The sequence below is a fragment of the Triticum urartu genome, chromosome 2A, assembly GCF_056163025.1.
Source record: "Triticum urartu cultivar PI428250 chromosome 2A, HENAU_Tu73, whole genome shotgun sequence".
NCBI classification, from domain to species: Eukaryota; Viridiplantae; Streptophyta; class Magnoliopsida; order Poales; family Poaceae; genus Triticum; species Triticum urartu.
In genome coordinates, this window is record NC_141874.1 from 138046049 (window position 1) to 138058399 (window position 12351).

At 46.6% G+C, this 12351-nt stretch overlaps 1 protein-coding gene across 1 annotated transcript; it reads left to right on the forward strand.

Moving 5' to 3' along the window:
- Nucleotides 1-713: 713 nt before the first annotated feature.
- LOC147984287 (uncharacterized) lies at nucleotides 714-1484 on the forward strand. The gene has a single exon (XM_087541041.1). The coding sequence runs from the start codon at nucleotides 714-716 to the stop codon at nucleotides 1482-1484; it is 771 nt and encodes a 256-aa protein (XP_087397167.1).
- Nucleotides 1485-12351: the final 10867 nt, after the last annotated feature.

The window sequence follows — 12351 nt, forward strand, 5'->3', positions numbered from 1 at the left end:
GTATGGAAGTGCCAGAATTGTTGTCACTCATTTTTTATCTTCTTTGACTATAAACCACCCGCTCAAGACGGAGTTTTCCTGGTGTGCGGATGATAGCTTGTTTGGTAGTATGGACCATATCACCAAATTTGTTGCCACAAGATTGCCCGAGTCGTATGACAAAACTATAAGTTATCCGGCAGTTGTTTTTCCCTCTCACTGTTGTTTCCCTTTTCATCCCCATTTGTACATTCAACCATTTTTCAGACTCTTCAATAGAAGATTTGTACTTATCGTGTTCTCTACCATCCACTTTTATGTTTTACAGAAGCAAAAGTAGCTCACAGGTTTGGTGCACGAAATGTGTTCCATAATTTCACATGCAGTGGGGAAGCTCGTGACCGGGATTGGGAAGATAGATGATGACGAATGGGGGGAAAGGAGGCAGATCCTACAACTGCAGAGACAAGCAGGCGGCAGTCTAAGAGAAGCCGTGATCAAGTACCAGCCGACAGAGATAGCTTACCAAGTGAGGAGGAGTCGTTTAATTCTGATAGCGATGACAGGAGGCACTTGATAGTGAAAGTGAGGGAGATGGCAGGGATAAAGTTAGTGATGAAAGCGATAGCGATGGCAGTTCAGACAGCGATGATGGACCAAGTGGAGTTCAGGGGAAATCAAGTAGCCATGGAGCATGACAAACGGTGGATCACCACGAGGGGGAAAGTGTTGACATGGGGAGGGAAGACGGAACTGAGGGGAATGAGGACAATGAAGATGATGAAGAGGAAGAGGATGAAGAAAAAGAAGAGGATGAAGGAAAGGAAGATGATGACGACGAAGAAGGTGATGGAAACGATAAAGACAAGGAAGATGATGGGCAGGGGAAGGAGGATGACGATGTTGATGATGACAGTGGAGGTGGCAACGCCGGCTCAGGCGGCAACGGCGGCTCCGGTCGGGATGAGGATGCCGCAACTGAAAAACCAGGCAGAGATGATGATGAGCAATGCACGCTGCAATTTCTAATTGAAAAGAAGAGAGACAGAAAGCCAAAAGGATTGGATGAGGAAGATAGGATCTCTATCATAGACCTTGTGACGATACAATTCAAAACTGCTATTTCCCCAAAACCACGCTTCCCTGTTTTTGAATTGAAAGAAATGTTGGATATTGATGACATATCCATGGCAACCGAAGCTAGGAGGATGTTCGAAGAGTTGTTGAGGGGGGAAGACTTGGATATGGTCTTCACATTTGACCCTAAGGAAATATGCCCAAAGCCGATTCGCGAGAAAATAATGAGAGAAAGTGGCGCTCTAAATGAAGCTACAGAACAAAAGAATGCTTGTCAAAACCAACTACCACCACTCCCGCCATTAAAGAAGATGAAGAAAACTATCAGTTTCGTATTAGAGCCACCTGTGATGAATGAAATAGCAATGCATTCGCAAGCATATCGTGCCGAAAATCCAAGATATGGCCAAGGGGGAAAGTCAAGGTAGACAACCCTGAGAAAAACTGGTCCTTCTCAGCAGCAATAGCAGGCAAATTCGGAAACAAAAGAGTCAATTCATGGAATGACAAAACACAGGTGGTAAAGAATACGCCATCAAGCTCAGCAGTACCACCATGCAGCAAAGATGGAGATGAGGCAGTATCTACAGGTGAAAGAATCGATATGGTTGACTAGAGGGGGGTGAATAGGCAACTAACAATTTTCAGCTTTTCTTTACCAAATTAAACTTTGCATCAAAGTAGGTTGTCTAGATGTGCAACTAGGTGAGCAACCTATATGATGCAACAACAACGAGCACACAAGCAAGCAAGAGAAGTAACACTAATAAGCTTGCACAAGTAAAGGTAAGAGATAACCAAGAGTGGACCCGGTGAAGACGAGGATATGTTACCGAAGTTCCTTCCTTTTGAGGGGAAGTACGTCTCCGTTAGAGTGGTGTGGGGCACAATGCTCCCTAAGAAGCCACTAGGGCCACCGTATTCTCCTCACGCCCTCACACAATGCGAGATGCCGTGATTCCACTATTGGTGCCCTTGGAGGCGGCGACCAGACCTTTACAAACAAGGTCGGGGCTATCTCCACGACTTAATCGGAGCTCCCAACAACACCACAAACCTTCACCACAATGGACTATGGCTCCGTGGTGACCTCAACCGTCTAGGGTGCTCAAGCACCCAAGGGTAACAAGATCTTCTAGGGATTGGTAGGGGAATCAAATTTCTCTTGGTGGAAGTGTAGATTGGGGCCTTCTCAACCAATCCCGAGAAAATCAACAAGTTTGATTGGCTAGGGAGAGAGATCGGGCAAAAATGGAGCTTAGAGCATTAATGGAGCTTTTGGGGGAAGAGATAGTCAACTAGAGGAAGAAGACACCCCTTATATAGTGGAAGAACAAATCCAACCATTATCCACCAACTCAGCCTGCGCAATGCGGTACTAGTGTACCAGAGGCGCGGTACTACCGCGGGGGCACGCGGTACTACCGCAGGGCCCTGCGGTACTACCACCCACGTAGCAGAGACTAGAACAGCCCAAAATGCACTAAGGCAGAGGGCGGCAGTACTGCTGGCGCGGTACTACCGCACCCCTTGCGGTACTACCGCAAGGCAGGGGCTGTCCAGAGATGGGAAGGCACGGATATAATAAATTACATCCGTGGCTACTTCCGCAGAGTTGGAGTCTGTCGTGGGTTTGTCACGGCAGATGTCCTTGTGAAAGGACTTAGTCGTGGAGCCATCGCTATGGGTTAGCTTAAGGGGTTAAACCGGACAAGGGACACGGGGAATTTTATACTAGTTCGGCCCCTTCGAGGAAGGTAAAAGCCTACGTCTAGTTGTGATTGGTATTGCTAGGGTTTCGAAGGCCAGGGAGCGAATCCGCTTTGTCTGGCTCTTGAGTTGTTGTTGTCTATCCCTAAACCGCTGCCGGGTCATCCCTTTATATACATAGGTTGACGCCTGCCGGTTTATAGAGTCCCGAGCCGGATCATAAACGTATCCAGTTCAGTCTCTATCCTTCCTATCTTACAATACAAGTTACATAACTAAGCCGGTTTACATTTACAGGCTTTAACCCGCCTTTGGGCCTTGGGCCTCCATGAAGCGCCATCATCTTTGCATCTTTATGGGCTTCTAATCTTCAAGGAGTCAACCCAGCTACATAAGGCTGGTTTACCTCCAGTAGTAATATCCCCAACATTAGGCCCCAGATTGGTTTGAACTTGTTCATGTCAATCTTCCACACTTATAAAAAATCTTCTCCTATCTTCACTTTTGATCTTGTAAACCGCCGTGACGTCATACTTCAAAATTATGATGAACCGCCCTGATGTCATCCATCCGTTGATGTCAGAGATTACCTTCATTTAATATATATTCAGTCATCGAGGCGACACCTTTATTAACTTATCCATTTTTTTGGGCTCCTCCATTCCCGTGCTTGCCGTTTTATCGCTTCGCCTTATAAATAGGACCGAGGGGTCATTTTCACCTTTCCCCCGGTGCCTCTTCACGTCGTATTCCTCGTGCGCTCAGCCTCTGGAGCTCCGCCGCCACCGTCGACCGTCGCCTCTGCTCCGACCCTGGCCGCTGCATCACCCTGAACGCACCAGAATACTGCGGCGCCTTTCCGCTTCCTCACCAGCTCCGGTAAGTTCTCCACTTTTTTCGCCATAGATCTGTTCTAGGGTTTCGACGTTCCTCGCAGTTCTTCTGAAGTTCATCAGTGCTGTTCTTCCCTTTCTTCCTTTAGTACGTAGATGGATACTTCATGATTGACGCATCTCTTGCCGTAGCTAATCTACCATGGTCACCACAAATCCTTATGTGCAAAGAACTGATCTAGTCTGTCATAAATTGCTTTAGTTCTGCACCCCTTCAAGATCCAATTATTTTTGCTTTTCTGTCTTATCTTAGATCCGAAAGTTTTATCTGTCACTGTGAGATCTGTTTTTATGTTCCTGTGAGATCCATTTCTCCTCGCACCAATATAGGCGGTTTGACCTTGTATAAACAGTCCATGCCATTAGCCCTCTGTTAAACCGGAGCATAATTATGAAGGTAAAATGCTCCTCCGGTTTAACAGTGTCTGAGCCATCCTGTGCTAGTATACCCTTTTTTCTCTTATTGCATTAGTCTCCGAGTTGTACCATTTCACATATCAGTATGTTTCTTACTCCCTTGTCTCTTGTATATAATCATACGTATATAAATCAGCCTTTCATTTTCAATTTGTTTGCTTTGCAATGGCCAAACAATTCACTGCCTGCAACTAGGCTCGTTCCCGGGTTACTGAGGCTCAGCTGAATGAGATGGTTGGCATCGGCTCTCTGCCTAAGAAAACTGAGATCAAATGGCAAGTACCAGGAACAGAAAATCCTCCAACCCCAAGGCAGGGCGAGGTGGTGGTCTTTGTTGACCATATAGGCCGTGGTTTCAAACCGCCAGGGTCAAAGTTTTATCAAGATGTGCTCGCCAGCTTCCAATTGCATCCACAAGATATTGGTCCCAACTCAGTTTCCAACTTATGCAACTTCCAGGTCTTCTGTGAAGTATATTTACAAGAAGAACCAACTGCCGAACTGTTCCGGGATTTCTTTCACTTAAACCGGCGCACAGAGTTTGTAAATAGCCTGAACACAGAGCTTGGTGGTGTATCAATTCAAAAGCGGAAATAAGTGGAATTTCCTCATGCCAAACATCATAGCCACCCAAAGGAATGGAACCAAACATGGTTTTATTGCAGAGACACTTCGCCTGAGGATGAAAATCCCCTCCCCAGTTTTCGTGATCACAGACTATCCAATACTCACCCAATGCCACAATGTCTGAGCTCTTCAGAAAGGGCGAAATACGCTCCTCAACTCGCCAACCTCCGGGCCTTTATGGCAAACGGTTTAACAGGCATGGATTTTGTGCGCTGCTGGATATCCTGGAGTATCTTGCCGCTAAGCCGGCGTCCCGGTTTAATGTGCGAATATACCGGTGAGGTTGACGACCCTCAACGCCATTGCAACATCCAATTATCTGAGGAAGAAGTTACTGAAGGTGTAAAGAAGATTCTGAATGAATCGGAACTGGTCTGTAGTCAAACCGGTCTGAGTCCCTTCTATGCTAAGAACAAACCGCCTGCTGTAAGCATTACACTTCCTCTTCATCTGTAATATCTTTAACTTATACAATCTATAACCCTTCTTCTTTATATATATAGGGTGATGACCCCTTCTGGAAACAGAAATCCATAGAGAAAGCGGCAAAGCCAACTGGAGACAAAGCGGTCAAGCCAACCCGCCCGAAGACCAAAGCCGTAAAACGGACGTCAAAGCGGAAAACGGCTGACCGAGTTAATATGGAGCTTGATGATGATACTGATGATCCAGAAGTTGAGGTAGAACTTGACTCACTTGGCTCTCTTTTTATGCATCTTGTTAACAATGATCTTCCTCAGAAGGAGGCAGAAGCTAGTCAAGCTAATGACGTAGAGGTAATTACCCTTTCCTCCGGTTCAGACTCTATGCCAACACAAAAAACTCGCCAAGCAATCCGGAAAGTAAGCTTTTCTCATCCTCTTGCTCACTTGGATCCAACATTTATTTTGAAGACTCAACAGCATGAAGCTCGCCGGACAACCCGGCACAGTGGCCAACAGGTCACCTCTGCCGGTTTACCTGACACTTCGGTTCGGAAGCGCCGGTCTGAGGTCTCTCCTACTTCTGACCATTCTTACCCCAAGGCAGGTATTTGAGACAGCCTCTTAATCCGTCTGATTCAAATTATTAGGTGACACCTCCTTCCTCTTCTGGTGAATCGACAGCAACTCAACTCCCCCCTTTGAAAACTGTGGCTGGGTGAGTTATAAAAAACCTTTCCTTTCAATGCGCCCTAAATCCTTTGAATAGGATGTTAATCCTTTTTTATTCTGTTTGCAGGGCCAAAGCCAGACCCAGCAAGAAAGCTCGGGTCACCAATCCGCCAGAAGACCCTGTCATTGAAGAAGAAGAACCAAGAGGTGAACCGGGATAGACTGATGAACCGGAAGGCCCCCATCCTGAAGCTACTTTTGATGATTCGCCCCTTGAAGGCCAACATACCAATGAACCAACAGATGTTGAGCCTGCCGCACCCGATCCTGAACCGGCTGAACCAAACCGGGCTAGTCCAATGAAAAACACTGAAACTCCATCATAATCCACCAAACATCCTGAAGGCCAAGGTGATGACGTTATTATTACTGGAATAGGCCACAGCTCTCCTGGCCATCCCGTTATTTTAGCTCAGCATAGTGCCAAAGAAGAGCAAATTGCCAGGGATAAAGCTAAATGGAGCAGCGACTTATCAAACTATGCTCATCTTAACGCTGATGAGCTTCATTCAGGCTTCTTGAACCGTCTGCACTCAAACCAGGATTATGAAGCCGGTTTGGTGAACTTGATGAAAGAGCGATATGAGGTAAATTCTTCTATCTTTGTATATTGATTCATAGCTGAAACACTATCCCAAGTAGCCCCCAAGGGCCGTTTTATGATTGTTAATCACAAACCGGGTCTTTGTAACACTTCAAGCATCCCATCATTGATCCTTGCAAAGGCGTGTCGCCAATAATAGATAAGACTCATCTGTGAAAAAAATTAGATAACTTTCTGCAGCATAGCCCCCAAAGGCCGGTTTAACTTGGCAAGTTAATCCAGTTTTTAATCCGCACAGCCGTTTTTTAGAACAGACGTACATTTGCCCCCAAGTGTCAAGGATAATGCTTGCATTGTTCTAGAGACTTGTATAGAGTGTAGTATTTGAGAGCAAACAGGAATTAGCCCCCAAGTATGAAGTGGATAACTTGTTATATGCTTTATACTTAGTGCATAAATATGTTGTTTGTTCGATATACCTTCAATGTTGCAAGCTGAGCTGAGAAGCAAAGATGCCCGAAACTCTGACTTGCAAGAAAATGTGAAGTCTCAACAAGCTGAAGCTGCAAAAGCCAAAGAGGAGCTGACCCAGGCCCTGGCCGAAATGGAAAAGCTGAAAGAATCCTTCAACCAAGATCGTGCTGAATGGGAAACCGAAAAAGCCGGTTTAACCAAAAGAGCTGTAGACGCCGAGGCAGCCCTGAAACCAGTGGTTGAAGAACTAGCCGGTTTGAAGCGTCAAATCAATGCTATGACCTCTGCTATCTTTGGTAAGTGTCTTGAAAGTGCGTTATATCGACTAGAGGGGGGGTGAATAGGCGATTTTTATGAAAGTCTTCAAAACGTGGAAGTTATGAAGACAAACAGTAGAGATATGCCTATTACTATGCAGCGGAAGTTAGACTACACTAGGCAAGCCATGGTCAAGTATCAACAGAGTGAAAGCACAGTGACAAATAGCTGTAGTGTAATTAGGATCAGGTAGGAAGATACTATGAAGCCAAACAGATCATACACTCATGTTGTGAAGACAAAAGATAGAACAGACACGCAATGACTTCACAATGAGTGATCAGTAAGTAAAAGGAAGTGAAGATGAAACCAGTGACTCGTTGAAGACAATGATGTGTTGGACCAGTTCCAGTTGCTGTGACAATTGTACGTCTGGTTGGAGCAGCTAGGTATTTAAACCTTAGGACACACAGTCCCGGACACCCAGTCCTGAACACGCAGCTCAGGACACCAAGTCCTCACCGTATTCTCCTTGAGCTAAGGTCACATAGTCCTTGCCCAATCACTCTGGTAAGTCTTCAAGGTAGACTCCCAAACCTTCATAGACTTCGTTCACTGGCAATCCACAATGTCTCTTGGATGCTCTGAACGCGACGCCTAACCGTCCGGGGATGCACAGTCCTCAAGTGTAATAAGTCTTCAGATCACACAGACAAGAAGACTTAAGTGATGCCCAATGTTCTCTGGCTCTGGGTGGTTAGGGCTTTATCCTCGCAAGGAATTCTCTCTCTCAAAGGCTTCGAGGTGGGTTGCTCTCAAACGACAAAAGCCGTACTCTCAATCTGAGCAGATAACTGTTTATGGTTGTAGGGGGTGGGCTATTTATAGCCACTTGGCAACCCGACCTGATTTGTCCGAAATGACCTTGGGTCACTAAGGAACTGACACGTGTCTCAACGGTCAGATTTCAAACTCTCATGGCAACTTTACTTGGGCTACAAGCAAAGCTGACTTGTCCGGCTCTGGACAAGATTCGCTCTCATTGTCTTCACTCGAAGACATAGGTTTTTGGTTTAGGCATCACTTCAGTTATTCTGACTGGTTCTCCTGGACCCCACTTAACAGTACGGTGGTTCCTATGACTCAACACAAAAGAAAAAGAACTCCGAAAGATCTAAGTCTTCGAGCTCCATAGGCTTCATAACGTGTCTTCTTTTGTCATAGTCTTCAATGTGAATATCTTCATATACCACCTTTGGCTTCAATGTCTTCATACATTTTTAGGGGTCATCTCTGGTAGTAAAACCGAATCAATGAGGGACTTCTACCTGTGTTATCCTGCAATTCTCACAAACACATTAGTCCCTCAACTAGGTTTGTCGTCAATGCTCCAAAACCAACTAGGGGTGGCACTAGATGCACTTACAATCTCCCCCTTTTTGGTGATTGATGACAAACTAGTTGAAGTTTTCAACGGGGAATATAGTCTGTGAAATTGTAAAGGATAAGGAATTGTCTTCATAAGTTGCAAGGGCTCCCCCTGAAGATGTGCATATAAGTTAATTTTCTTTTGGAATGCAAATGCACATGGCAGGTTGTACTTGTGGAGATCCACTTCAGCTTATGATGACAATCCACTATGCATGTGAAAGTATATGAAGATAATGACATGCATAATGGAAAATGGACGTCTGCAGAATGAGATAAGTGCGGAATTTATCGTCGCACATGCGGAATTTATCTTCGCATAACAGGGTGGCAAACAAGTAGCAGTCGACCATCTGGTTTAAGTGTTACAACTCATAAGAACCAAATGTAGCAAAAAACGAGAGTTGTAAGCACGAAGCAAAATATAAGGCACCCGCCCATATGAACCCGCTTGAAGACTATCAATCTCATATGCTTCTCCCCCTTTTGTCAGTAATGACCAAAAAGGTTTGAAGACATAGAGCCTCTACTCGTTCCCATGAGTAGATGAAGTAGCAGGGTTGTTGGCGTTGTTTGGCGGTGCAGAAGAGCTTGGAGGTGCTGAAGCAGGTGGCGGTGAGGTAGCATCGTCTTCTTCCTCAATGATTCTGGCAGTGACTGTGGCAGCAGAGGAAGAAAACTCAGAGTCTTCAAGAGATGGAGTCCCCAGCAGCATAGCTCTTCGAGGAGGTGTGGAGTCAAACTTGAATCTCTCAGTGAAGCCATCCTCTTGAAGATCAGCTTCAGAAAGCATCATCGTTAGCCCTTTCCATGTGCGGCGACAGGTTTCATGGGCAACGAAAGCGTTCTTGGTGGCAAGATTTTGGATGCGATTTACATCCACCAAGAGGCTTTTCATCTGTCTCTTCAACCAGTCATGATGCCTATCCTGCTTTTGATGAAGGGCCACAAGAAGCTCTCGGTCGTTGAGAACACGAGTGCGCTTCTTGGGTCTTGAAGCAGTGGCACTGTCAGTGGCTTCAGTTGAAGCAGGGTGTGGTGCACGTGTAGTGCCAGCCAAAGGATACACCCTGGAGATGGCTTCAACACCTTCAACATTTTGAGTGAAGCTCTGGTGTTTTGCATTCTGAAGACTCAGAGGTTGCTTGGCAGGTTCAGCATAGATGGCTTCAGCAGAGGTATCCACATCAGGCAAGAAGATCTGATGGTTGCGGGTTGAGGGCTGATATGAGATCGCAGAGTGAAGCTTGATCAGTCTCATTACCCAAGGAGCATAGAACTTCAAACCAAGTAAATCTGAGCCTGATGCAGCTAGTTGGCGTATGAAGAAATCCTGTGCGTTGAAGCATTTTCCATGAAGGATACAGAATATCAGAGTCTTCATTGCACCCTCGATCTTGGCATTTGGAGAGTGTCCTTTAATGGGCCAGAGAGTCCGCCGGATGATGTGATAGATGGTCCTGGGCAGGTACTCAAGGTCTTCAACGAAGAACTCTGTGGGATAAGGAGCATCGTGAGGCAATGGCTTCATCATGGAGAGCATCTGACTCATATTCGGTTCAAGCCTCTGAAATATGCTCTCAATAGCTTCAGTGTGTAGCTGACAGCCTTGCTCGAAGAATTCGCCTGGAGTGGGCAGGCCGGTGAGCTCAATGATATCAAATGCATTGGCTTCGTGATGAACATTGCCGGTCATCCACTCCAGGACCCAAGTCTTCGGATCTCTGTTGTATCCTTTGATGTGAAGGGTGGCATAGAATTGTAGCAGCAGCTCTTCATTCCAGTACTCTTCATTAGTAACAAACTGCAGCAGACCCACTTGCTTGAAGCAATCCAACGCTTCCTCTAGACAGGGTAGACCAGCAATAGCTTCAACATCAAGGAGCTTGTGCGGGAAAATGCGACCTTGGTTGTACAGTATGCAAGAGTAGTAGCTGCGTTGAGGATAGCTCCAGAACCTATCTGATGAAATCCTTTCCCTTGTATAGGGGTTCTTGGAGCTATTGAAGAAAGTATTATCTGCCCTGAAGCCATTGATGTTGAAGGAACCAGGTGCTGATGCAGAACCTGGGAACCTTGGCAGTCTTGGGATCGGCTTCTGTACCTGAGGCCTGTGCTCAACATGGTAATCAAATTGGGGACCGACAGCAGACTCAGGAACAGAAGTATCAGGGTCAGTGGCTTCACTGTCTTCTGATGCTTTCGGTGGGGAGGACGCCACATTAGCTTCAATGTTAGTTGTGGCAGCTTCAATATTTTCAGCCTCCACTTGACTAGCTGGAGGGTCAGACTCAGGCACATTCTCCTGGAGAACGGCTTCTTGGTGGAGCAGGGAAGTGGGATCTTGTGGTACTTCTTCATCTTCTTCGGCTGATGCAGCCGGAATGTCTTCAGCATAGACTTGAGGCCTTGGACCTTTGTGAAGCCTGCGGAACGCAGACGACGCCTGTGGGGTTTGAGTGGGCTGGGCCTCATAGTCTTCTTCCTCTTGAGGGCGATCTGCCCATGAAGCATTCTGTGCAATTGGCGTCAGTGGACGACCAATGCTGATGTGTTCGCTGTGTTCTAACTGAGGAAGGGATGCATCATCTTCTACATTGTCACGATGACCAATGTCTTCAGCAGTGATGGGATCAGCTGCTGGAATGTCTTCAGCTTCAGGAGCCTCTGTGGAAGCAGGCTCATGAACCGTCAGTTGACGTTCTGCGTCAGGGTGAACCATAGAAATAGGTTCAACTATCAAGGGCTCTGTGGGAGCAGCCCGAGATTTCTTGGTCTTTCTCTTTTTCTTGCTGGGGGCAATAGGAGAGGCTTCAGAGCTTTTCCTCTTCCTGGCTTCAGCCTCAGCAGTTCTTGTCTTCTTGAGCTCTGAAGCTGTTGACCGGCTCTTTGGCTTCGAGCCAGTCGTTGCAGTTGGGAAGACAAGCGGAACTGCTTCCTGCCTTGATGCCTCTGGTTCAGCTGGAACAGTCTTCTTCTTTTTCTTTGCGGCCATCTTGGGGTCGATGCCAGGACGCCCAAGTGCCTTGCGCTTCTCAGCCTCATTGTAGGCTTGCACACATCTGTCAGCCAGAGACTTCATGCGCTCACGCGAACCCTGAGCTTCTGCACGCTTCTTCAGAAAGTTTTCCTTGAGCTCGTGCATCATGATCTTGAAGTTTTTCACTTCTTGCACGCTGAGCTTGGCCATATGCTTCTTGAACTGAGCCTTTTCAAAGTCAATTTTCTGCTTCAGTTCAACTATGCGCTGGGCAATAGCAAGTTCTGAAGCAATAGCGCCTTGGAAGGCGACGCTGAGGCCAATGGGCAGCTGCAGATCTTCAAAGCTGATGTTTGGCGTGTCAAACCACTCGTCAATGAAATTGTGGATGATGGCAACATCAAAGAGAGGCAGATTGTTGAATATTTCAGCTTCTTCTTTGCTCTTGATGAGTTGCTCAAGAGCATCATCCCCAAGATCTTCATCACTTGACAGATCAATGGTTTCACTGCGCAGAATGGCAGCAGCTGTGAGCTCTTTGCCGGTGTGGGGCTGAGGCATCTTGGCCTTCTGGGGCTTGGAGACGCGGGATACGTCTTCAGACTGCACATTGTCTTCAGGAGGTGCAGTTGCCAATGGCTTCGCCCTTGAGATTTTTGGTGAAGGGGCCGGCCTTGAAGCTTTTGGCTTCTTCGACTGCTTTGGCTTCGGTACAGTAGGCGCTTCATCAGACTCAGAGTCAGCTGCAGGCTCATTCACTGCAGTCCCTTGAACCAAGATGTAGGTGATGAGGCCTTCAAGGTTGGCATA